We start from the raw sequence: 22,892 nt of genomic DNA, 5'->3' as shown, positions 1-22,892 counted from the left end.
AAGTGGATAATTAGAGCTCATAAGCCCCCTAAAAGCTTATCCATGTAAAATACACTACAAAGTTCTAGTTCTGATAAACACTATGAGAAAAAAGGTACAGTTTTTTATTTATTTGGTTTTATTTGTTTTTATTAAGTCTATTGGGGTGACATTTGGTTTTAGATTATAAAATTCAATTATACATTAAGCTTATTTTCTTCAAAATAAGTTGATTTCCTTTAAAATCATAGTCATGGGCACCCAAGGCATGCATATATATATTTTAACTATATCACAGAGGTAGAGTTTTCTTAGAGGTGGAGGAGAACTTTGTCTAGGGAGGAAGAATCAGAACCGCAGGAAAGGCAGGTAGACTGTTTTATACTACATATATACTAGTGGATTCTGATACTCTCCCCTGCAGGATATGTTCTTCCCACCCACCACTGTATATTCATCATTACCTTAGTGATTTACTGTTAAGGATGAGATTTATAACCCTCGGGAGAATTGAGAAGGAAGAGATTAAGAGGCACTGTTTTAGGGTTTTCTGTTTAGCATCGTTTCTAAAAATCACAAGTAACAAAGAAAAACCAAGCTTCTTCAGTTTGAATGAAGGAAGAATGACTGATTATAAAGCAAAGATGGAAAGAGAACAGAACTCTACAATGATGCAGAATAATCTGTACAGACTCCAGCAATGTCTCAAAGTGTGGAGTATGGAGGACTTGTCATCAGAATCTCCTGGAATATTAGTTAAAATGCAAACTCCCATTTCAAATATGCTGAATCTGAGCCTCTAAATGTGGGTTTGCAAACCCATTTTTAAAAAGTATCCCAAGTTTTGAGACTTATAGCTAGAGAGAGAGATTTATAACTACATTTCCTTTAACAAATCCAGGGAAAAAGAAATACCTTTTCTAAAATAATACTCAGCTTTACATTCTAGATAGGAGCCTGAGATACTACACAAACTGAGTAAAAATTCACATTTTCATATAATATTTTGTGAAACACATTAATTTACTTTGTTCAAATTAGAATATAACAACTTCTTATTCAACAAGCCATTAATGAAGATATTAATAAGCATTATAATTAAGAGTGGCTTGATACTGAAAATTTTATTTTAGATAGCCTAAGTTAATTGTGCTCAATCATAATTTATTCATAATTTATAAATTAAGCACTGCTCCTGAGTTTACACAAATCCCTCTGGATTACAACGGATGTTAACTTTGCTTGATTTTTAAAACTATTAGGCACAAATTCCACTTTTTTTTTTTTCAAAAGAAAAGGAATGTCTGCTTATAAATAAGTGTTCACCTTTTTAAAAATTAATTTCAGAATGAGGTAACAGGAGACAATTTTAAGAAGAAAAATTTTAATGTATATAAATTAGGGCATGAATAATATAGTAAATGTTATAACAAATTTTTGGTTTATCTGAGGATTATACATATATTTAAATATATTTTTATTGATTTCAGAGAGGAAGGAAAAGGGAGAGAGAGATAGAAACATCAGTGATGAGAGAGAATCATTGACTGGCTGCCTCCTGTACACCCCCAGGGGGGATCGAGCCCACAACCCAAGCATGTGCCGGACTGGGAATTGAACTGTGACCTCGATTCATAGGTTGACGCTCAACCACCAAGCCACACTGGACAGGCTGAGGGTTATATTTTTAAAATCAAATATAGTACTCTAAATCTAAGTTTCAGATTTCTGATGAACAAAATTGAATGCAGGACTTTATAATTGAGACTTTTCCTCTGGGGTATCTTAACTCTCCCAATAGGGAGAATACAAAAGAACTAACTCTCTGAATAAGAAAATCTATTTCCACCTATGAGATTTGTTAGGAATACCATATAAAAAGAACACTAAGGAAGCAAATTACTAGTAATGTAAATCTTTTTTTTTATTTAAACTTTATAATCTGTTTCAATTGAAGAGGATTTCCTTTGTCACCCACGAGGGTCCTGGAACTTCTTGGTTGGAATTCAGATATCCAGAGTTCTGGTTACCTACAACATCTATTCTTTATGTAGTAGCTTACAAGCATCAAAGGCCACCCTCACCTGATGCTTGGCCGGATCTATGCCCTCCAAAATAGTCTTCGTGTCCTCCTGCTTGTCCTGTGAAAGGAAAAAGAACAACTCACGGATCTTATTCCAAAATGAAAATCACATTTGGCCATGAAGACCTTGTGACTGACTGGTACTTCAGATTCTGGGCTTTATTAAACTCAGGCTCTTTAACGAGAAAGATTCTCATCAGTAGAGAACATAATCCAGGAGCAGAGATTTTTCATGCCTTTGTCTCCCAACAACTAAAGCCACAGAATCAAGAACAATATCTTTTAACATCTAACTAAAGAAAATAATTAAATGATTTGGGGATATCACAAGTTGAGAGAAAAAGTAAGGAAAACATTATAAGATAACTACATAGTTATTTTTAAATGCACGTAGTGCTCATACTTTTCAACTAAAACTTGAGAGGGAGAATATCTGTATTTTCTCTAGATATAGATTCCTAACAGAGAGAAAGTACTTGAAGGTGAGACAAGAATATAATTGAGGAAACAGTAATAAGCTTTGCAGTCACTAACCAGAGTTAACTAGTCTCCAAGTAAAAGAAATGGAGCCTAGAGAAGGCTTTTTTTCTAAGTCACTCCTACCTCCTACCTGGGAGATGTGCTTACCTTAAGGGGATGCATGCTCCTATAGTAGAGATTTGGTGAGAGAATTGTGAAACAACTACATTTGTTAAGGCTCGCTTCCTCTCCCTGCCCCACCCCATATGATTTTCAACAAATGGCAAGACCCATTCAAATATGAATAATCACAAAGTATCCAACCTAGAACTTAAGAAGTTCCTACAAAAATAGAAACAATAAAAGTGAAATATTTCCCTACACTTTCAAAAAAAAATTAAAGCACATAAATTCTTTAAATAGCTGAACAAAGCGATATAACAGCAAGAGGAGATTTAAAAGTGAGTTGGGCACGACCAGTGTGGTTCAACCGTTGAGCATGGACCTATAAACCAGGAGGTCACAGTTCGATTCCTGGTCAGGGCACATGCCCCAGGATTTGATCCCCAGTGGGAGGCATGCAGGAGGCAGCTGATCAATGATTCTCTTTCATCATTGATGTTTTTATCTCTCTTTCCCTCTCCCTTCCTCTCTGAAATCAAGTTCAGGCACTCAGGGATTAAGAAACTATATCATATGAAAGACTAGTAAAATTAACACTGAATCAACCTAAACAACTGGGAGAAACAGGGTCATAAAACAGAATGTAAATGTTATACAACTAAAGTAGTAATAAAATATAACTCCTGAAAATCTTATGGTGCAAGATACATTACATTCCTCTTTCAGAATGAAGTCAATAGATACGGTCTAAAAATTTGACTTTTTAAAAATAAATATGTTCTTTAAAAAAATTAACAGGTGAGAACCAAGATGACAGCATAGGTAAACACCTGTACTTGCTGCCTCCCACAACCACAAAAAATTACAACTAAAATACATAACAACTATCATCCAGAACCACAGGAAAGCTGGCTGAGTGGAAGTACTACAACTAGAGAGGTTAAGAAGAAAGCGCATTGAGAGTGGTAGGAGGTGCGGAAGCGTGGCATGGGCTGGCACCCGGTTGTGCCGCTTTTTTAATTGGGAGGGAGATACAAGCTCCTGCTTGCTCTGAGCTCCAGGGCCGGGCAAGACTCGGGGGGAACCAGACACATACGGGGACAAACTGGTCTGGCATCGGGGCAGGAATGTGGGGGCAGTTTTCTTCCAGACGGAGGTGCTCGCAACAGTCATTGTTCCTGTGTTGGGACCTCCCAGGTGTAGGGCTGACTGGCAGCATTGCTGTTTGCTCTGCCCTGCAGATTCCAAGACCCCCACCCTACCCAATTTACAACCCCACCCAAGCTGTGTGGAAGCAGCTTTTGCATATGAATAGCCTGTCCTTTCTCAGCCTAAAACCTGTCAAACAAGCTTCAGCTGGGTCAGGGAGCCCCAAAGCTATCAAAAGAAGGCCCAAGACCACACCAGCACCAGCCTGCCTTGCTTCTCAGCTGGGCCTCGTCTGGGCACTTCCAAACCCAATAAAGAGGAGGAATCTGCAGATTTCTCTGTAGCTCCTGCTGGGTGGCCCCAGGCAGTGGCTGACTTTGCACCTCCTTGGAGATCCAAGAGCCAATGTATCCAATGGTCAGTGCAAGACCATACAGGATTACAACTCTTCACATCCATAAGTGACACACTCAAGAAGCAGACTCAGTAAGCACCAAAGCCCCACTGAAGCAAGTCCTGCCCCATAAGGGTGTCTCCTGCACAGCAGCTCTTCCATTATGGACACAGCCAATTGGCCTGGAGGTCAATTCCTCCCAGTGATATCAACAGCAATCAAGGCTCAACTATAGCAAGTCTGTGCACACAGCCCACAAAGGGGTGCACCAAGAGTGTCCACCTCAGGTAATTGGGGAAGCTGAGCCACTGGGCCCAATAGCACACCTACTATACAAGGCCACTCTATCAACTCAAGGAGACTTAGGAGCTACCCAATACATAGAAACAAACACAGGGAAGCAGCCAAAATGTAGAGACAAAGAAACATGTCACAAATGAAAGAAATGGAAGAAAGCAAAATACTGGATATAGAGTTCAAAACCACAGTTATAAGGTTACTCAAGAATCTTCTAGAAACCTCTCAGGAACTTAGTGAGAACTTCAAGGATCTTAGTGAGAATGCCAAAAAAATGGAAAAGGACCAGTCAGAAATTAAGCATACACTGACTGAAATATAGAATAATATACAGAGATTCAACAGTAGACTAGAGCATCCCAAGAATCAAGTCAAATACTTGAAATACAAGGAAACAACTGGAAGAGCAAAAAGAAAAAATAATCCAAAAATATGAAGATAGTGTAAGAAGCCTCTGGGACAACTTCAAGCGTACCAACATCTGAATTATGGGGTGCCAGAAGAAGAGAGACAGCAAGATATTAAAAACCTATTTGAAGAAATAGTGACAGAAAACTTCCCCTACCTGGTGAAAGAAACAGACCTACAAGTCCAGGAAGAGAACCCCAAACAAGAGGAATCCAAAGAGGACCACACCAAGACACATCATAATTAAAATGCCAAGGGCAAAAGACAAAGAGAATCTTAAAAGCAGCAAGAGAAAAACAGTTAGTTACCTACAAGGGAGTATCCATACGACTGTCAGCTGATTTCTCAACAGAAACTATGCAGGCCAGAAGGGAGTGGTAGGAAATATTCAAAATGATGAATAGCAAGAACCTACAACCAAGATTACTTTATCCAGCAAAGCTATCATTTAGAATTGAAGGTCAGAGAAAGAGCTTCACAGACAAGAAAAAGCTAAAGGAGTTCATCACCACCAAACCAGTATTATATGAAATGCTGAAGGGTATTGTTTAAGAAGAGGAAGAAGAAAAAGGTAAAGATAAAAAATTATGAACAACAAAGTGACAACAAATACAGATCTATTAACAAGTGAATCTAAAAATCAAATGAATAAAAAATCTGATGAACAGAATAAACTGGTGAATGTAATAGAATCAGGCTTGGAAATGGAGCAGACACAATTCTCGGGGGAAGGTGAGGGGAGGTGCGGGAAGAGATTGGACAAAGATCTTATATGCATGTATGCAGTACCTATGGACGTGGACAGTGGGGTAGCGAGGGCCTGGGGTGAGGTGGGAACCGGGTGGAGTGGAGCTATGGGGGGGGGGGGCGGGGGGGAAGAAACACATCTGTATAATCTGAATAATAAAGATTTTAAAAAATTTAACAAAATATTTCAAAATTTGCATTTGGAAATGATGTCTAAGTATTCTTCCAGAAAGTAACTTTATACCTGTGTTTTATATAGTTCAACAAAGCTTTGGGAGCAAATAATGAGCAATTCCTAGGGCTACTTGGAACACAGGGAGACTTTTTAGTTAAAACAAACATGGGGGGGAAAAAAGAAAAAAAAAAGAAAAACAAACCAACATGGTAACTAAGATCAAAGCTTAGAAAATTAAACCATCAAGGAAAAAAGAACAAAAGATCTAATTCATGTTAAGGAGAATGAGGGAAATCAGGAAGTCTCAATTGTTAATGGAAGTATAGACTGATTTAGCACTTTTGACCAATTTGGCAGCAGCGATCAAAATTTTAGATGTGGGCCCTTTGATAACTAGAATATCACTTCTAGAAATTTATGTCTATAGATATATTCACAAAAGTAGAAAAGATATGTAAATGTGCTTAACAATATTTTAGTGTAACACCATTTGTAATACTTAAATCTAATAACCCAGATGTTTATGAATAAATAACTAAGAAATAAGTAACTGTGAAAAGAAATGAGAAATCCATAGGTACTGACAAAAAAATATTAAAAGGAAAAAGTTGCAGTAAAGTGTTATGTGATAAAAAATCCATTCTATAAAAAAAAAAGACATAGATCCCACGTACACAGAATATACATATACTTGGGTATATAGAAATGCCAGAAGGTCACACAACATAACTGCTTAAATAAAAAAAAATCTTATGAAAGAGGACTTGGTCCACATTTATATTTCATAAGATTTAATATAGATAACAAAGTGATCCTTCAAAAATTTTTTCTTACTTTTAAGGGAAGTCCGTATCAAATCTCATTTTAAGAAAATAAATTCCAGGTGTAAGAACCAGAGGGTGCTAAGGTTCCCATTAGCTCAATTATTCTAGGAAAATGACCCCCAAAAGTTCATTTGGCTGGCAGAATACAGTCCAAGGAAAGCAATAAGGGTGAGAGAGCTTACTTTATGCTTAGGAAAGAAAATCAGTGATAGACCACTGTGACATATTCAAAGGGCCCAATTTCCTCAGTGTAAAAGTGTTTGAATTTTTAGTAAATCCTTCAACGCTATGGTCAACGCAAGAGAAAATCAATAATAATAACACCAAAATTCTATTTCAGTAAGAAATTATATGAATTAAACCTTAATAAGAATGTTTCTTTCAAAATATGTGACTTTTCATCATACATACATAAAATATCTCTGGAAGGATCCAAGAAATGAACAACACTGACTGTCAATAGGGATGGAAACTGAGTAGCCATGAAACATTTTTACTAGTATACTTTGTGAATTCTGAATGATTTAAAGGTTACCTACTTAAAAATTTTAAAAACATATATTTTTCCAAATAATTTTAAGGTTTTGTTAAGCAAAAATTTAGCCACAACAATGAGGACAATAACTAAGAGACACAGGACCAACTATTATTCAATATAGCAAAGACTCCATAGTTAGTAACACTGTATGCCTACCATACTTCTTTAAGTTGGTTCCATTTATCTCTGATCCATTTCATCTAAAGCAGATTCATTATGAGCATAAAAAAAGAAACTATGTTCTATCTCATGTTCATGGGTACCCTCTCCCTCTTCCACCCCTATCTTTAAGGTGACGAACATCCTAAAGTAAAATGGTATCTTTCTTGTTTTTCAGACCTCATGTATACTTGAAAGCCAAAGCTGATAAAAACAACAACAATCCTAAACAAAGGAAATTTTAAGAAGTTTTAAGACATAAAACATGAAAGGAAGATGATGTAACATAAGTTTATTCTGCTACTTGAAATAAACTTTACTTGCAAAAAAAAAAAAAAAAAAAAGAATAAATTTATAACTGAATAATACCAAAGATAACCAGAGACTATATTCTTGACTAACCTTAGGATTCCACAAGGGAGTAAGAAATAGTTTGCTTAAAACAAAAATCCATGTTGAGAAAAATCTTCCTACTTCTTTGACAATATTTAAATAGGATAAAATATTGATAGTAAAAAGACTTATAGTGGCCCAGCTGTGGTGGCTCAGTGGATTGAGCATCGTCCCTTGGACCAAAAGTTCCCCGGTTCTCCGTCAGGGCATATGGTTGCGGGCTCGATCCCCAGTAGGGGGCATGTAAGAGACAGCCGATCAATGATTTTCTCTCATCATTGATGTTCTATCTCCCTCTCCCTCTCCTTTCCTCTCTGAAATCAATAAAAATATATTTTAAAAAAAGACATAGTGGAAGAGATAATGATTTAGCATTATAATGCCAGATTATTCTTTATTGGGGTAACCTTACTAAATTAATTGTGCATTTTAAGGACTAATAACTTTTATCTATTAACATAATCTATAAAATGTTAAAATAAGCAAAGTTGGCTAATTATTAATTATAAGTAACTCAAAATAGTGGCTGGGGTCACATAAGTACATCAAGTATATACATAGATTTTAAGTGATATAATAATTTATATAACGGTTACACCATTATCATAATGATGATGTATATCTTAAGAATTCATTTTCTTAGAGGATCTCAGCCTTTTACACATTTTTTGGGCTAACAGAGCATTCAATATCATCTAGTCTATCTAAACAGGGAGTTGGTTAACTTGTTCTTTAGAAATAATGAAATTAGATTTCTTAAGCTAAGTCATTAAAGATCATTTAGTCCAAACCCCTCATAAAAAGGGGTAGGAAAACAACAACAAAAGAAGCCTATAAGAATTTAAGAGATTTGCCTAAGGACACCCAACAGAGCCAAAGTAAGAATATATTACACAACCATGGTAAAATAGTCCAGAAAATAATAGATTTCATTTCACAGATGAGAGTATTGAGGCAAACATTTGCTTATAGATCAGCGATTTGATGGCTATGATGAAAATTTAGGTGCCTCACCTAATGTTCTGTGGCATCAGTTCTTTTTGGATCTCCACTCAGATCTAGGATAATAAGATGCCTTTCATAGGCATTTCTTCCTTTAAGTAGATTTACTTTTGAATAGCAATTCAGGCCTACATAATGCTGAGCTGAGTCACAAAATCTCTTGGTAAGACATAATTAGCATGTATTTACCTTCTCTAATATCTATGCTGGTTTTTTTTTTTTTTAATATATTTTATTGAGTTTTTACAGAGAGGAAAGGAGAGAGATAGAGAGTTAGAAACATCGATGAGAGAGAAACATCAACCAGTTGCCTCCTGCACACTTCCCACTGGGGATGTGGCTGCAACCAAGGTACACGCCCCTGACCGGAATCGAACCTGGGACCTTTCAGTCCGCAGGCCGACGCTCTATCCACTGAGCCAAACCGGTTTCAGCGCTGGTTTTTTTTTATAGGAAATTCTCCTTGTGTTCAGAACCTACTGATCAATTATACTATGGTATACATCTTCTAGTAATAAAAGACCAAGGAGCTAGACACAAGGAAGTATACTTATTTACCTAATTTATACACCACCCTCTCTCCCATTTCAACTTCAGCTTTGTTGGCAAATACATGTGAAGGAAATTCTAAAGATGACAAATATTTCTATCTTAACATATGTATCAAAGTTTTCCTTAATTTAAAAGAAATATTTTTATTGATTTTAAAGAGAGAGGAAGGGAGAGGGAAAAGAGAGAGAAACATCAATCAGCTGCCTCCTGCACATCCCCTACTGGGGATTGAGCCCGCACCCTGGGCATGTGCCCTGATCGGGAATTGAACAGGTGACCTCTTAGTGCATGGGTCAACACTCAACCACAGAGCCACACTGGTTGAGCACAAATGTATCAAAGTTTTAATGCTGAAATTAATATGCCATGATGAAAAGAGAGATTCTACCATCTTCACAAATGGCTTGAAAAACACAAAAACTCACCAAATCAAAAAACCTTTGACATGTTGGCCAACACAATGTTGTCATCTAAACATACTACATATCTATATTTCGCAGTGGTTCTCAACCTTCCTAATGCCGTGACCCTTTTATACAGTTCCTCATGTTGTGGTGACCCCAACCATAAAATTATTTTCGTTGCTACTTCGTAACTGTAATTTTGCTACTGTTGGGAATCGTAATGTAAATATCCGATATGCTATATGTGTTTTCCAATGGTCGCGACCCACAGGTTGAGAACCGCTGCATTAGGGTCTTTAGAAACTCTGACCCAGTGCAGTCATGTTTCATAGACAAGGATCATGTCTATAACAATAAAATGGTTGGGCATGGAAACCAGGAAAACAGACAACAAAGTAGATCAAAATTAAAAGCAAAGAAGAGAAAAAATAAAGTAGTGGTTTATAATCCAAATTATACTGTTCAATAGTTAACTATGCAAATTCTCCACCTTGAAATTGAGAAGTAAAACTGAAGGGGGGCTAGAAGACTGTGTAAAAGAAATCAAGCCGTAAGTGCTTGAACTGAATGAAGTAAGCTATAGAGATGAGAACAAGTATGAAATATTAAAACTTTCTCTTCTGGTCTAATGAACAGTTATTATTGAGAATGGTCTAGAGGTAGTATCATTCTAGACCAGTGGTCAGCAAACTGTGGCCCCTTGAGTGTGGCTCTTCCACAAAATACCACGTGCGGGCACGCACATACAGTGCGATTGAAACTTCATGGCCACACTCAAGGGGCCAAAGAGCCGCATATGGCTTGCGAGCCACAGTTTGCCGACCACTGTTCTGGACCAGTGGTCGGCAAACTCATTAGTCAACAGAGCCAAATATCAACAGTACGAATGAAATTTCTTCTGAGAGCCAAATTTTTTAAACTTAAACTATATAGGTAGGTACATTGTTATTAACTTAATTAGGGTACTCCTAAGGCTTAGGAAGAGCCACACTGAAGGGGCCAAAGAGCCGCATGTGGCTCTCGAGCCGCAGTTTGCCGACCATGGTTCTAGACCATTAGTCATTGCTTTTAAACATTCACATCAATATCTTAACTGATTCTGGTGCAGAATATTTTAAATAAAGGAAAACAACAGTTTTTAAGCTCCTTTTAAAAAATTATAATATCAAAACCTTGAATTGTGGCAAAAGTTGAACTCTAAAATCTAATTAAGGCTTGAGGGTTGGTCCAAATTATGTTCCAAAGGTTTACTTACTTGTACACCCTTATTTGAAACTAAGCATGAAAATAGTTCTCCAAAACGAAGGTGCCCAGACAACCCACAATAACATCTATTTAACTTAAAGAACTAGCAAACCTAGATATCAAGAACACACCTATGGAATGTTCAAATGGACTATATCTCCATTCCATGCAATGGGAGTGGAAAGTCTTCCATCTGCCAACCACTGGAGGAAATTACTATAGCACAAAACAGATACTAGGAGATAGCATCAAAGAATAAAGGACAAGAAAGATGCTACTGCCTTGCTAGGTCCAGCTAGTAAGAATTAGCAATCATTTTTCTCAGGACTCAGGAACTGATATTGCCTGCTTTACTCACTTCTTATATTTGACTAGGTTTTTTTCACCCCTCTCCGGCTTATAATAAAGTCTGAAATTACAAAGTTTATTTATAGGTTTTAAATACCAACTTACTATGCTTTCCTACACTTTCCACATCTTCTATAAAGAATATAACTAGTAAAAGAACTAATATTAAAATTGAAATGTCTGTCCACAGACTGCAAAAGCATGTGATAAGCAATATATTTTTAAAAGTTAAAATCAATATATAAAATAACTGAAAAGGAGGAAAAGAAGAAAAAGTTATGCATATAAAATTATTAAACCTAACAGTATTTATAACAGTGAGAAATGAAAAGCAAGTCAAACTTCAATAGTAAGTGAATGGTTATGGTTCATTAACTTGATGAAATATTATGAAAGAGTTATAAAGATAGAGTATGTAATAATATGAAGATTATGCAAAAATAGTGGAAAAAATAAAAAACCGGTATTATAATTACATGTAAATATGAAATGCAAAGATAGATTGCAAAATAGAAAAATAACTGTTAAAATAACAGTATTACCTTTGTATTTAATTAAGATATGTATTTATCTGAGCCATTTTTAAATCTAATATTTTAAATGTAAAACATTAAATTCAAATCTATTTGTTCATTTAAGGCAAATCTTCTCAAGAACTCTAATCACAAACACTACATAATTCCAGAAGACTATACAAATAAAACATTTGAAAATCTATGTATATAAAAACCTAAGCGACGGAACAACTGCCTGACCATGCGACCGGTAGCTATGACGTGCACTGACCACCAGGGGGCAGATGCTCAACACATGGATTCATGCACCTGCGGGGGTCAATCCGACATCCCCTGAGTAGTTCTGGATTGCACAGGCCAGGTTGAGGGACCTCACCAGTGCACATGCACCAGGCCTCTAGTATTTCATAATAGATTTCTAACTCAAATCAATCAAAATGAGTAAGATTACGCTATACACTAGAATACATTTAACAGTTTATCTTTTTCCTATTTAATATTTTCAGAAAAACTCTCAACAAACAGACTGAGAAAGTGACTTTGTTGCAGAAAAATGGAAGAGAGAATTCAGGTAAGAATTTGGAGGATACAAATATTACATATCTTTATAGTATCTAAGCTTTTATGTTCGACCCTATTTCTTTCTTTCCCTACTCTATTTCTTTATTTCAAGTGGTGAAATATGACAATTCTTAATTTTTACAGATGTCCCAAAGCAACTTTAAAAAAGGAAAAAGATATAGAAAGAAGGCAGAAGATTGCGGTCTATTTAACATGTCTCTCTGTCATAATCCTATATAATAAACGGATAATATACAAATCGACTGAACGATGGAATGACTGGTAGCTAAGACGTGCACTGACCACCAGAGGTCAGACACTCAATGCAGGAGCTGTCCCCTGGCGGTCAGTGCACTCCCACAGGGGGAGCACCACTCAGCCAGAAGCCAGGCTCACGGCTGGCAAGCACAGCAGTGCTGGCAGGAGCCTTTCCTGCCTCCACGGCAGCGCTAAGGATGTTCAACTGTGGGGGGGCAGGCCTAAGCCGTCAGCTGGACATCCCCCGAGGTCTCCCAGACTGTGAGAGGGTGCAGGCCGGGTTGAGGGAGTGCACAAATTTCATGCACCAGGCCTCTAATTCTCAAATATTAGTAAGTACACCTCAGAAATTCTAACTGATGGGGAAGATCCTAATTAATAATAATGAATGCTAGTGTTATTATAATATTTAGTATTAGTAGAAATAGTAGTAAATGGCATAATTATACTATACATTTACTTTAGTCAATAATTATTTTCCAATAATCTCAGGTATCTATTTGGGAATGTCTGTTATTAGAAATGGTTTAAAAGATAATACTTGCACAGTTTTTTCCAAATAACTAAAACTAATAAATTTGATTCATTATAACATGTCTCATACATTTTTATGAAATATATAAGGGAATTTTGTGAGAAACCAGAAAGCAGTTTAAAGAACCCTTACAAAATAAAAATGAATCAAAGCACACATTTCAGCAAGAAGCATAAACCTTTAAGTGGGATATGATTTACAATTCCCACAGTTGTAAGGAATATTACACACATAAATCTGCCATCTAATTTAAAACTTTGAAAAGCCAAACTGAAAAATACTAAAAGAACAGAAAAATAATAGAATACTTTAATAATGTTAGAAAGATGATAGCTTTATTTTTAAAGTCAAATTAGAGAAACAAAAGAAATCACTTAAAGTGATTTGACAGGTTATTCTATTCTGTAAACATATCATTGGATTTATAATATGTCTAATAAAGGGCAGTTTAAAAAGTATAAGGATGTCAATTGGGACTGGGTGAGAAGAAAAAACTAAGTTATTTTTAAATATTGTTATTAAATGCAATAAAACTACAGTGGGGCCTTGACTTACGAGTTTAATTCGTTCCGAGACGGAGCTCGTTAAGGAGCTCGTTAACTCAAATTACTCTGTCAACTCAATGCAAAAAATCGGCAGAGAGACAGCTGGTATCTCAAAAAACTCGTTAGTCGGGACACTCGTAAGTCAAGGCCCCACTGTAGAACAAATAGCCAAGTGTTTTTTAAAGTTATTTTACATAAAGCATGCAAACTATTGAACTTCATTAGCTTTTTCTAAATGTTAATAAGAAATAAATGAGAATTAAAACAAAAATATTTGAAATTAAAAATATCTTACTAAATCAGCCCCTGCTTGAAGTAAAACATCTGCAACATCTGTATGTCCATTTTCACAAGCATAGGTTAAGGCTGTGTCTCCTGTTGCTGTTGTAGCATGAACATTAGCACCTAGCAAACAAAAAACAATCATAAATTTACTTTGTGAATTATACATTATATTAAATAGTTTAATTTTGCAATTTGGTGAAACTGATAAACTTGAAGTATGAAGCCTCGCCAGTATGGCACAGGGGTTGAGCATTGACACATGAACCAGGAGGTCACAGTTCAATTCCTGGTGGGGCACATGCCCAGATTTTGGGCTCAATTCCTAGGAGGAGGCATGTAGGAGGCAGCCGATCAATGATTCTCTCTCATCATTGATATTTCTATCTCTTTTTCCCTCTCTTTTCCTCTCTGAAACCAATAAAAACATATTTTTAAAAATTAAATTTGATATGGATACTATTATGAGAGCTTTTACTAGGATGGCTTTTACTTCACAATAGTCCTAAATGTTAAAAACAAAACAGAACAAAAAAAACAACAAAAAACCTGATGAAACTATTGGTATGTATTTTAAATATCCTAATTTTCCTTTAAATATACTTTGTAAAAATGCTTTTAGTCACACAGAAACTATACCAAATGATTTTAAAGCACAGTAAAATCTGCCTTTACATCCTCATAAGAAATACCCTAAGAAATGAAAGAGCTACAAAAACAAAAAAATACCAGTTTTCAGGAATCATATTGGTGGTAGTGTTGGATTGTATTCTGAGACAGTTCTATAGATATTGTGATAAAAATAAAATGAGTAATCCTTTGGCAAGAAGTGAAATTTTTTGGCATTAAGAGAAAACACAGATATGACATTGCTGAGGTTAGTATTAGAAGTATTGACATGAACTCATGATGTATTTTATCTATAAGAAAAATAAATATTTCCTAAATCTGACCAACTATAAAGACCAGAGACAATGATAGACCAAGCAGAAACAGCACTTTTAACTTAGATTGTGGTCTCTAAGTATCATTTCCTACTAAGTGGAATGAGTGTTTCTTAGAAAAAATGATTGGTTCCAAGATTGGGGCAAAAGCTGCAAAGATGAGCATATCAGAAAGCAAAGAAACCTCGCACTAGCTGGTTTGGCTCAGTGGATAGAACAGTGGTTCTCAACCTTCCTAATGCCGTGACCCTTTAATAGTTCCTCATGTTGTGGTGACCCCCAACCATAAAATTATTTTCATTGCTACTTCATAACTGTAATTTTGCTACTGTTATGAATTGTAACGTAAATATCTGATATGCAGGATGTATTTTCATGGTTACAAATTGAACATAATTAAAGCATAGTGATTAATCACAAAAACAATATGTAATTATATATGTGTTTTCCGATGGTCTTAGGCGACCCCTGTGAAAGGGTCGTTCGACCCCCAAAGGGGTCGCGACCCATAGATTGAGAACCGCTGGGATAGAGTGTTGGCCCGCAGACTGAAGGGCCCCAGGTTCAATTCCAGTCGAGGGCATGTACCTGGGTTGCAGGTTTGATCCCGTGTGTGCTGAGGCAACCACACTGATATGTCTCTCTCACAGCGATCTTTCTCTCTGTCTCTCCCTCTCCTTTCCACTCTCAAAAAATCAGTGAAAAAACGTCCTCGGTTGAGGATGAACAACAAAAAAGCAAAGAAACCTCAAAGACTATAATGAGATCATATAAAAAGAATTTAGGAGATAATCTTATTGACCAAAGATAGTCAAATTGCCAGTACCTTGTGACAATTTTTACATTAAAAACAAAAATGAGGCCCTAGCTGGTTTGGCTCAGTGGATAGAGTGTCAGCCTGCAGACTGAAGGGTCCCGGGTTCAATTCCAGTCAAGGGCACATGCCCAGGCTGTGGGCTTGATCCCCAGTAGGGGGCATGTAAGAGGCAGCCAATCAATGATTCTCTCTCATCATTGATGTTTCTATCTCTCTCTCCCTCTCCCTTTCTCTGTGAAATCAATAAAAAATGTATTTAAAAAAAAACAAAAAAACAAAAATGAGGACTGTGGTGAGGTAAAAGCCATCATAGATGTTTAAATCCAAAAGTTCAAAATAATGTCCATATCAAAACATAAAAACACTTGCCCAGCAGGAGTGGCTCAGTTGGTTTAGCGTCATCCTGTACACCAAAAGGTTGGCGATTCGATTCCTGGCCAGGGCACATACCTGGGGTGTGGGTTTGATCCCCAGTTGGACACATACGGAAAGCAACCGATCAATGTTTCTGTCTCACATTGATGTTTCTCTTTCTCTCTCTTCCTCCCTCTTTTTTCTCTCCTCTCTCTATGCATGTCCTGGGGTGAGGACTAAATAAGTAAACAAATAAACAAATAAATAAAATACTTTATTGGTCATTACTGAAGGATGCTAGAGGACCACCTCATTATTTTGGAAATGTTAATCCTATATAATAAAAGCCAGCGACCCAAATGGCTGAACAAGTAGAATGACCGGTCAACCAGTCGCTATGACACGCACTGACCACCGGGGGCAGACGCTCAACGCAGGAGCTGCCCCCTGGTGGTCAGTGTGGTACCACAGTGGGAGCAACGCTCGGCTGACTGGGATGAGTGGCTGCTCCCGCTGCAAACCCCGGGCCGATGGGCAGGAACCCAGGCTGCGATCATCACCTCCTCGTCCCAGGCTCCTCCTCCTCACTCCCTGCCGCCTTCTCTGGATGCCCGCAGGCTGTGTAGCACTGCTGCAGCCGCTAGGCTCGCAGAGCTGACCCCAGAGGCTGGGAGGCAGGTTTGTGGCCACCATGGGACTGAGGCCTACCCCACTGCCTCTCAGTGCTATTGTCCCTGGGCCCGGCCCCAACTGGGTCCCCTTGAGAGGCGAGTGCTCTGGCTCCATGGAAGATGCTGGACCAGGGAGCAGCCTCTCAGAGGGCAAGTCCACAGCCGCTCGGCTGACCAGGATGAGCGGCACTCCCACAGCGGGCCGATCCCTGCAGGCCATGCCCCCATCAGTGCACGAATCCTATGCACCGGGCCTCTAGTAAAGGGTGAAAAAAACCCTGGCCAGATGGCTGGGTTGGTTGGAGCATCTGGTTGGATCATGTCCCGGTGCAACAATGGGTCGAGGGTTCAATTCTGGTCAGGGGATGTGCCTGGGTTGCAGGTTCAATCCCCAGTTGGGTGCATGTGGTAGACAACCGATGATGTTTCTCTCTCTCCCTTTCTCTCTCTAGAATTGGTGTAGCATGTCCTCAGGTGAGGATTAAAAAAGAGAAAGACCCTTGTGGAAACTTAAAAAAAAAAATCAACATTTATACTGCTATTCATATATTATTTACACCTAAGAATAATCAAATAGTTCATGAGGGGAAGTTTCTCTTTATAGACATAGTCTAGCTAATAAACAAGAAAAGAAGAAACAATCGACTTTACAACATCACCACATTGCAACCCTACTGAATTAATGGATCTAAGCAATGATCATCAATGGCTGATAATATTACAAAAAGAGACATCAAACATTTATTATCTCCTCAAGATAATAAACACTATAAATAACAAATACTACCTATAAAATAGTCTAGTAAACACACACACACACACACATCTAATTCAGTCAAGTTTTTAGATCTAACTATTACTTTATAGGAAATCCAAGGGACAGAAAAACAAATTAAATGAAATGGAAATGTAAGTAACAAAATCTGTACTATAGAGAGCCTAAAACATAAGCATTCCTTTTAAAAAATATATATACTTTTATTGATTTCAGAGAGGAAGGAAGAGGGAGAGAGACAGAAACTTCAATGATGAAAGAGATAATCATTGATTGGCTGCCTCCTGCATGCCCCCCACTGGGGATCGAGCCCGCAACCTGGGCATGTGCTCCTGACCAGAATCAAACCAGGGATCGAACCCGGGACCCTTCAGTCTGCAGGCCCACGCTCTATCCACTGAGCCAAACCGGCTAGGACAACATTCCATTTCTTTAACCAAAACTTAGAAGGAATAAGAAAAGAAAGATGGAAGGGGAGCCTACAGATTAAGAGAGATTTAAGAGACATATTTACCAATAGTTATTATATGAATCTTACTTGAATACTGATTCACAAAAGGCATTACACAAACATACACATTTATAGGACTATCAGGAAATTATGAAAACTCCTTGGATATTTAATTATACTAAAAAATTTAGGTAGGAAATAGTATTTTTACTTTTTAAAAATATATTTTTATTGATTTTTAGAAAGAGAAGAAGGGAAAGGAAGAGAGGGAAAGGAAGAGAGAGAGAGAGAGAGAGAGAGAGAGAGAGAGAGAGAGAGAGAGAGAGAAAGAAATATCAATCTGAGAGTGAAACATCAATTGGCTGCCTCCTGCACACCTTCAGCTGGGGAATGGAGCTCGCAACCTGGGCATATGCCCCGACTAGGAATCCAACCGGCAACCTTTTGGTGCACGGAATGATGCCCAACCAACTGAGCCACACCAGCCAGGGTACACTGTTATTTTTTGAAATATTATATTTTAGAGATACATATTGAAATATTTTTTAAAATTAATTTATAAAAATAAGCTTATTTTAAAAATAATTTAGTTTCACATTTAAAAATTAAAATTTTAATTTAAAAATATTTTTGTAATTATGTATGGTGACAGATGATAGCTTCACTTATTATGGTAAGCATTTCACAATATAATTTTATCTCAGCAAAAATTTTTTAAATGTTTATTTTAAATCAAAATAATTTTATAAAAATAATGGGGGATTGAAGGACATATAGATGAAATGAGATTAGCCATAAATTAAAAATTGCTAATGCTGATAATGGGTTCTTAGGATTCATTAAATTACATTTCCTATATGGTGTGGGAAAATGCCATAAAAAAAAGTTTTTCATTTTTAGAAAATTGTGTAGGCAATGTATTAAAAGACATATTGGAGGCAGAGGCGGGCTAGAAGGAGTCAATGGGGGAAAAATGGGAGACATCTGTAATACTTTCAACAATAAAGATTTTTTTTAAAAAATATATATTTTATTGATTTTTTACAGAGAGGAAGGGAGAGAGATAGAGAGTTAGAAACATCGATGAGAGAGAAACATCGATCAGCTGCCTCCTGCACATCTCCTACTGGGGATATGCCCGCAACCCAGGTACATGCCCTTGACTAGAATCGAACCTGGGACCTTTCAGTCCACAGGCCGATGCTCTATCCACTGAGCCAAACCGGTTTCGGCCAATAAAGATTTTTTTAAAAGACCTATTGGATTTTTCTTTAGTGCTAAAAGAAGAACTTTATGTAAATAAATCATACTTTAATCTAGAAAACAATTTTTTTAGGTAGTGATCATATAAAAAAGTGATTCTCAAATATCTAAGATAATTCTGGAAACTATGCTTCAAATTAGCAAAAGTAGCTCAATACGAGAATCAATGGTGATGTAATAAAAAATGTTAGGAGTTCTAAGTATTGACTCTGTCACTGATTAGCTGGGATACATTAGGGAAATTATGAAACATGATTGTGCATCAGTTTCTATATCTATAATAATGTGTTTAATAATTTACGATACAGGGACCAGGGGTAATTAATAATTAGCAGAATGTTGGACATTCAATAATTTTTTTAAAAATATATTTTTATTGATTTCAGAGAGGAATGGAGAGAAAGAGACAGATAGAAACATCAATGATGAGAAAGAATCATTGATCAGCTGCCTCCTACATGCCCCACACCAGGGATCAAGCCTGTAATCTGAGCATGTGCCCTAACCAGGAATCGAACCATGACCTCCTGGTTCATAGGTCAAAGCTCAACCACTGAGCCACACCAGCCAGGCAGAAAGACTATTTTTTAATTGAGGTGTAACTAACATGAGAAAGACTCTTGAATGGGACATAGTTACTGAAAATGATGAAGGAACAGTGACTGAATAATGCATATACTAATTATAGTGATTAATAGTATTTGAATCAGGGAAGAGATCTGCTTGTATGGTCAGTTTGTGCACTTATTCAAAATCTAAATAATCATCTGAACTATTAACCATCTGGATTAAGAAATTATTTCAATAGTAATTCAAAAGAAAAATTGAGGCTGGGCTATATTCAAATTAATGTTTAACAGTGAAAGTCCAAAAAGGATGAATCAAATTTTGCTAAATATTTTCCTTTACATAGTTTTAAACAAATATAACATATATGGATAATTATATTATATAAAGGTTTACATCTACCTGAATCAATTCATTTGGTATATTCTTTTTTTTTTTTTTAAGGAAGTAAGTCTCAGAGGTCATTCCTTCCATGAATACGTTATAGTTTGTATCTCTAAGAGTTAAGAACTTTATTTTTTTTAATATATTTTATTGATTTTTCACAGAGAGGAAGGGAGAGGGATAGAGAGTTAGAAACATCGATGAGAGAGAAACATCAATCAGCCGCCCCCTGCACACCCCGTACTGGGGATGTGCCCGCAACCAAGGTACATGCCCTTGACCGGAATTGAACCTGGGACCCTTCAGTCCGCAGGCTGATGCTCTATCCCCTGAGCCGAACCAGTTAGGGACCATTTGGTATATTCTTACTTTGCTGTATTATTGCTTAACAATGTATAAAGGCGAATTATTTTAATAGTAAGTACTTTTGCAAAAAATAAAACTCCCACGTGTGTGTGTGTGTGTGTGTGTGTGTGTGTGTGTGTGTGAAAACCCAGAAATGTCAAGAAATGAGCAGGCTTAAAGGTACCAAATTATCTCTATAATGTCATCCCCACCTCCTCTTAGTAGCAGAAAGATTACATGTTAGTCTCTCTTTTCCAGAAGCCACAAACCATTCACTGGAGAGAAAAGGCCAATAAGAAGCCAATGGCCCTGGCTGGTGTGGCTCAGTTGGTTGAGCGGTGTCCTGTGCACCAAAAGGTAAGGGGTTCAATTGCTGGTCACAGTAACCAATTGATGTTTCTCTCTCACATCGATGTTTCTCTCACTTTCTTTCTCTCTCCTCCCTCCCCCTCTTCCTCTCTAAAATCAATAAAAATTTACTTTTTTAAAGTTAAGTCCTGGCTGGTGTGCTCAATGGTTAGAGTGTTCGCCCACACACCAATGGGTCTCGGGTTCAATTTTGGGCAAGGGCACATATCTGGGTTGTGGGTTTTCTCTCCCGCTCTGGTCGGGGTACCTACAAGAGGCAACTGGTCAATGTGGTTCTCTCATATTGATGTATTTTTTTTTTGTAAGAGAAAATTTATTGGGTAAACTACAGAGGCAGAAAAAGTAATTTCTAGAAAAAAACGGGCTTAGGAAATAAGTTATAGAGGTAAAGGAAGGGCTCCTGGAGCTTGAATGAGGAAGCTAATAGTAATGTGCCTGGGGGGATGGGGGGTGGGCACGGGAGGGGAGGGAAATAGAAAGGCGTGCTCCAGTGAAAGGAAAGCACCTCTCACAACAATGTTTCTGTCTCTCTTTCCACCTCCCTCCCACTTTCTCTGAAAAGCAAGGGGGGAAAAAATATCTTCAGGTGAGAATTAACAACAAGAAAAAGTTCAGTCTTAAAAAAACAAACAGAAGAAGCCTATGGTCACTAAGCAGCCATTAGTAACAATAAGAAAAAATTTATTGAATGACATTTTTAGAGCCCTACCCGGTTTGGCTCAGTGGATAGAGCGTCGGCCTGGGGACTGAAAGGTCCCGGGTTCAGTTCCAGTCAAGGGCACATGCCCAGGTTTTGGGCTCAGTCCCAGTAGGGGGCATGTAGAAGGCAGCCGATCAGCGATTCTCTCACATCATTGAAGCTTCTCTCTCTCCCTCTCTCTTCCTCTCTGAAATCTATAAAAATATATTTTTAAAAAAAAGTTTTACAAAAATGACATTTTTAGAGAGTTAGGAACCTAAGAATAGCAATTAAATTGTGGCACAGCTGTGCTTCAACTTTGGAAGTTATGAAAAAGTTAAGTCTAATTGTTAAACTTACGAAAGCAACATAAAAATCTTTTTCTAAAAGGCATTTTTAAAGCCACGTACCGGCAGCCAGTAAATATTTAACCAACTCCAGGTGTCCTTCCTGAGAAGCCTCCATGAGAGGTGTGGAGCAGCCAAGTTCTATATCAGCCCCTGCCTTAATCAGGAAGTCTGCAACTTCAGAAAATCCTCCACAGCAAGCCAAAGTCAAAGCTGTTTCTTGGGTTTCTTCTGTCTGGGCATTTATATTTGCTCCTGGGGAGAGCATAAAAATAGACAAAACTAGTTACAAAATAATTAAAGTAACTGTTTTGAATTATAATAATCATCTCTATCATCTCTGCTTTTGGGGTTCAGTCCATCGGTGCAAAAAAATATTTTAGTTATAGTAAACTTCATTGATACTGACACAAAACATCAAAAAGAAATTAATTTTTTTATTAAAGAAGTAAATCTACTTTACCTTGTGCTAAAAGTAGTGCCACCATCTCCTCATGTCCTTCCCGAGCAGCTTCCATCAAGGGAGTATATCCTTCATCATTAACTTCTTCAAGATTTGCTCCCCTTTCAATAAGTAGAGCTGCCAATTCAACATGTCCTCCACAGGCAGCTAGTGTTAACGGAGACTCGAATGAATCTGCAGGCATGTTCACTTGAGCACCACTATCCAAAAGCAAACGTGCTACTTCTACATGTCCATCCTGCAGATTTTAAAAAGTAAAACAAGAGGAAGAAAATTATTTGGAGATTTTTAAAGTGCCAAAAGAGGTTGAGAAAACACAGAAAGATGCAGTTTAGATGCATATACATTATCATGCCCATCTGAGCAATTTAAGATCTATCTATCAAAAGCCCATTAAAATTATTTTACTTTACTTTTGAACAAACCCAAAATTTTCTAAAGTAATCATACTTGTGACATACAGTGACAATTCCAAATAATTTTGAATT

The 22,892-nt window shown here is 37.2% G+C and overlaps 1 protein-coding gene across 7 annotated transcripts in view; it reads right to left on the bottom strand.

The window, feature by feature from the left end:
• ANKHD1 (ankyrin repeat and KH domain containing 1) overlaps window positions 1–22,892 on the bottom strand; it is a 131,993-nt gene that overhangs the window by 64,068 nt on the left and 45,033 nt on the right. For 4 of the 7 annotated variants that reach the window (XM_059698600.1, XM_059698599.1, XM_059698601.1 and 1 more), the window contains exons 8-11: window positions 22,405–22,642; window positions 22,005–22,196; window positions 13,989–14,098; window positions 2,064–2,120 (exon numbers count right to left, since the gene is read on the bottom strand). In XM_059698600.1, the coding sequence (XP_059554583.1) occupies window positions 2,064–2,120; window positions 13,989–14,098; window positions 22,005–22,196; window positions 22,405–22,642 (597 nt within the window). Of the gene's footprint in view, window positions 1–2,046; window positions 2,121–13,988; window positions 14,099–22,004; window positions 22,197–22,404; window positions 22,643–22,892 lie in introns of those variants that run through there. The other 3 variants (XM_059698604.1, XM_059698603.1, XM_059698605.1) reach the window with 2 other exon arrangements.

This window comes from Myotis daubentonii, chromosome 5 (assembly GCF_963259705.1).
Source record: "Myotis daubentonii chromosome 5, mMyoDau2.1, whole genome shotgun sequence".
In the NCBI taxonomy this organism is placed as follows: domain Eukaryota; kingdom Metazoa; phylum Chordata; class Mammalia; order Chiroptera; family Vespertilionidae; genus Myotis; species Myotis daubentonii.
The sequence above is the reverse complement of the archived record's forward strand: the minus strand, read 5'-3'. Positions and strand labels throughout refer to the sequence as shown.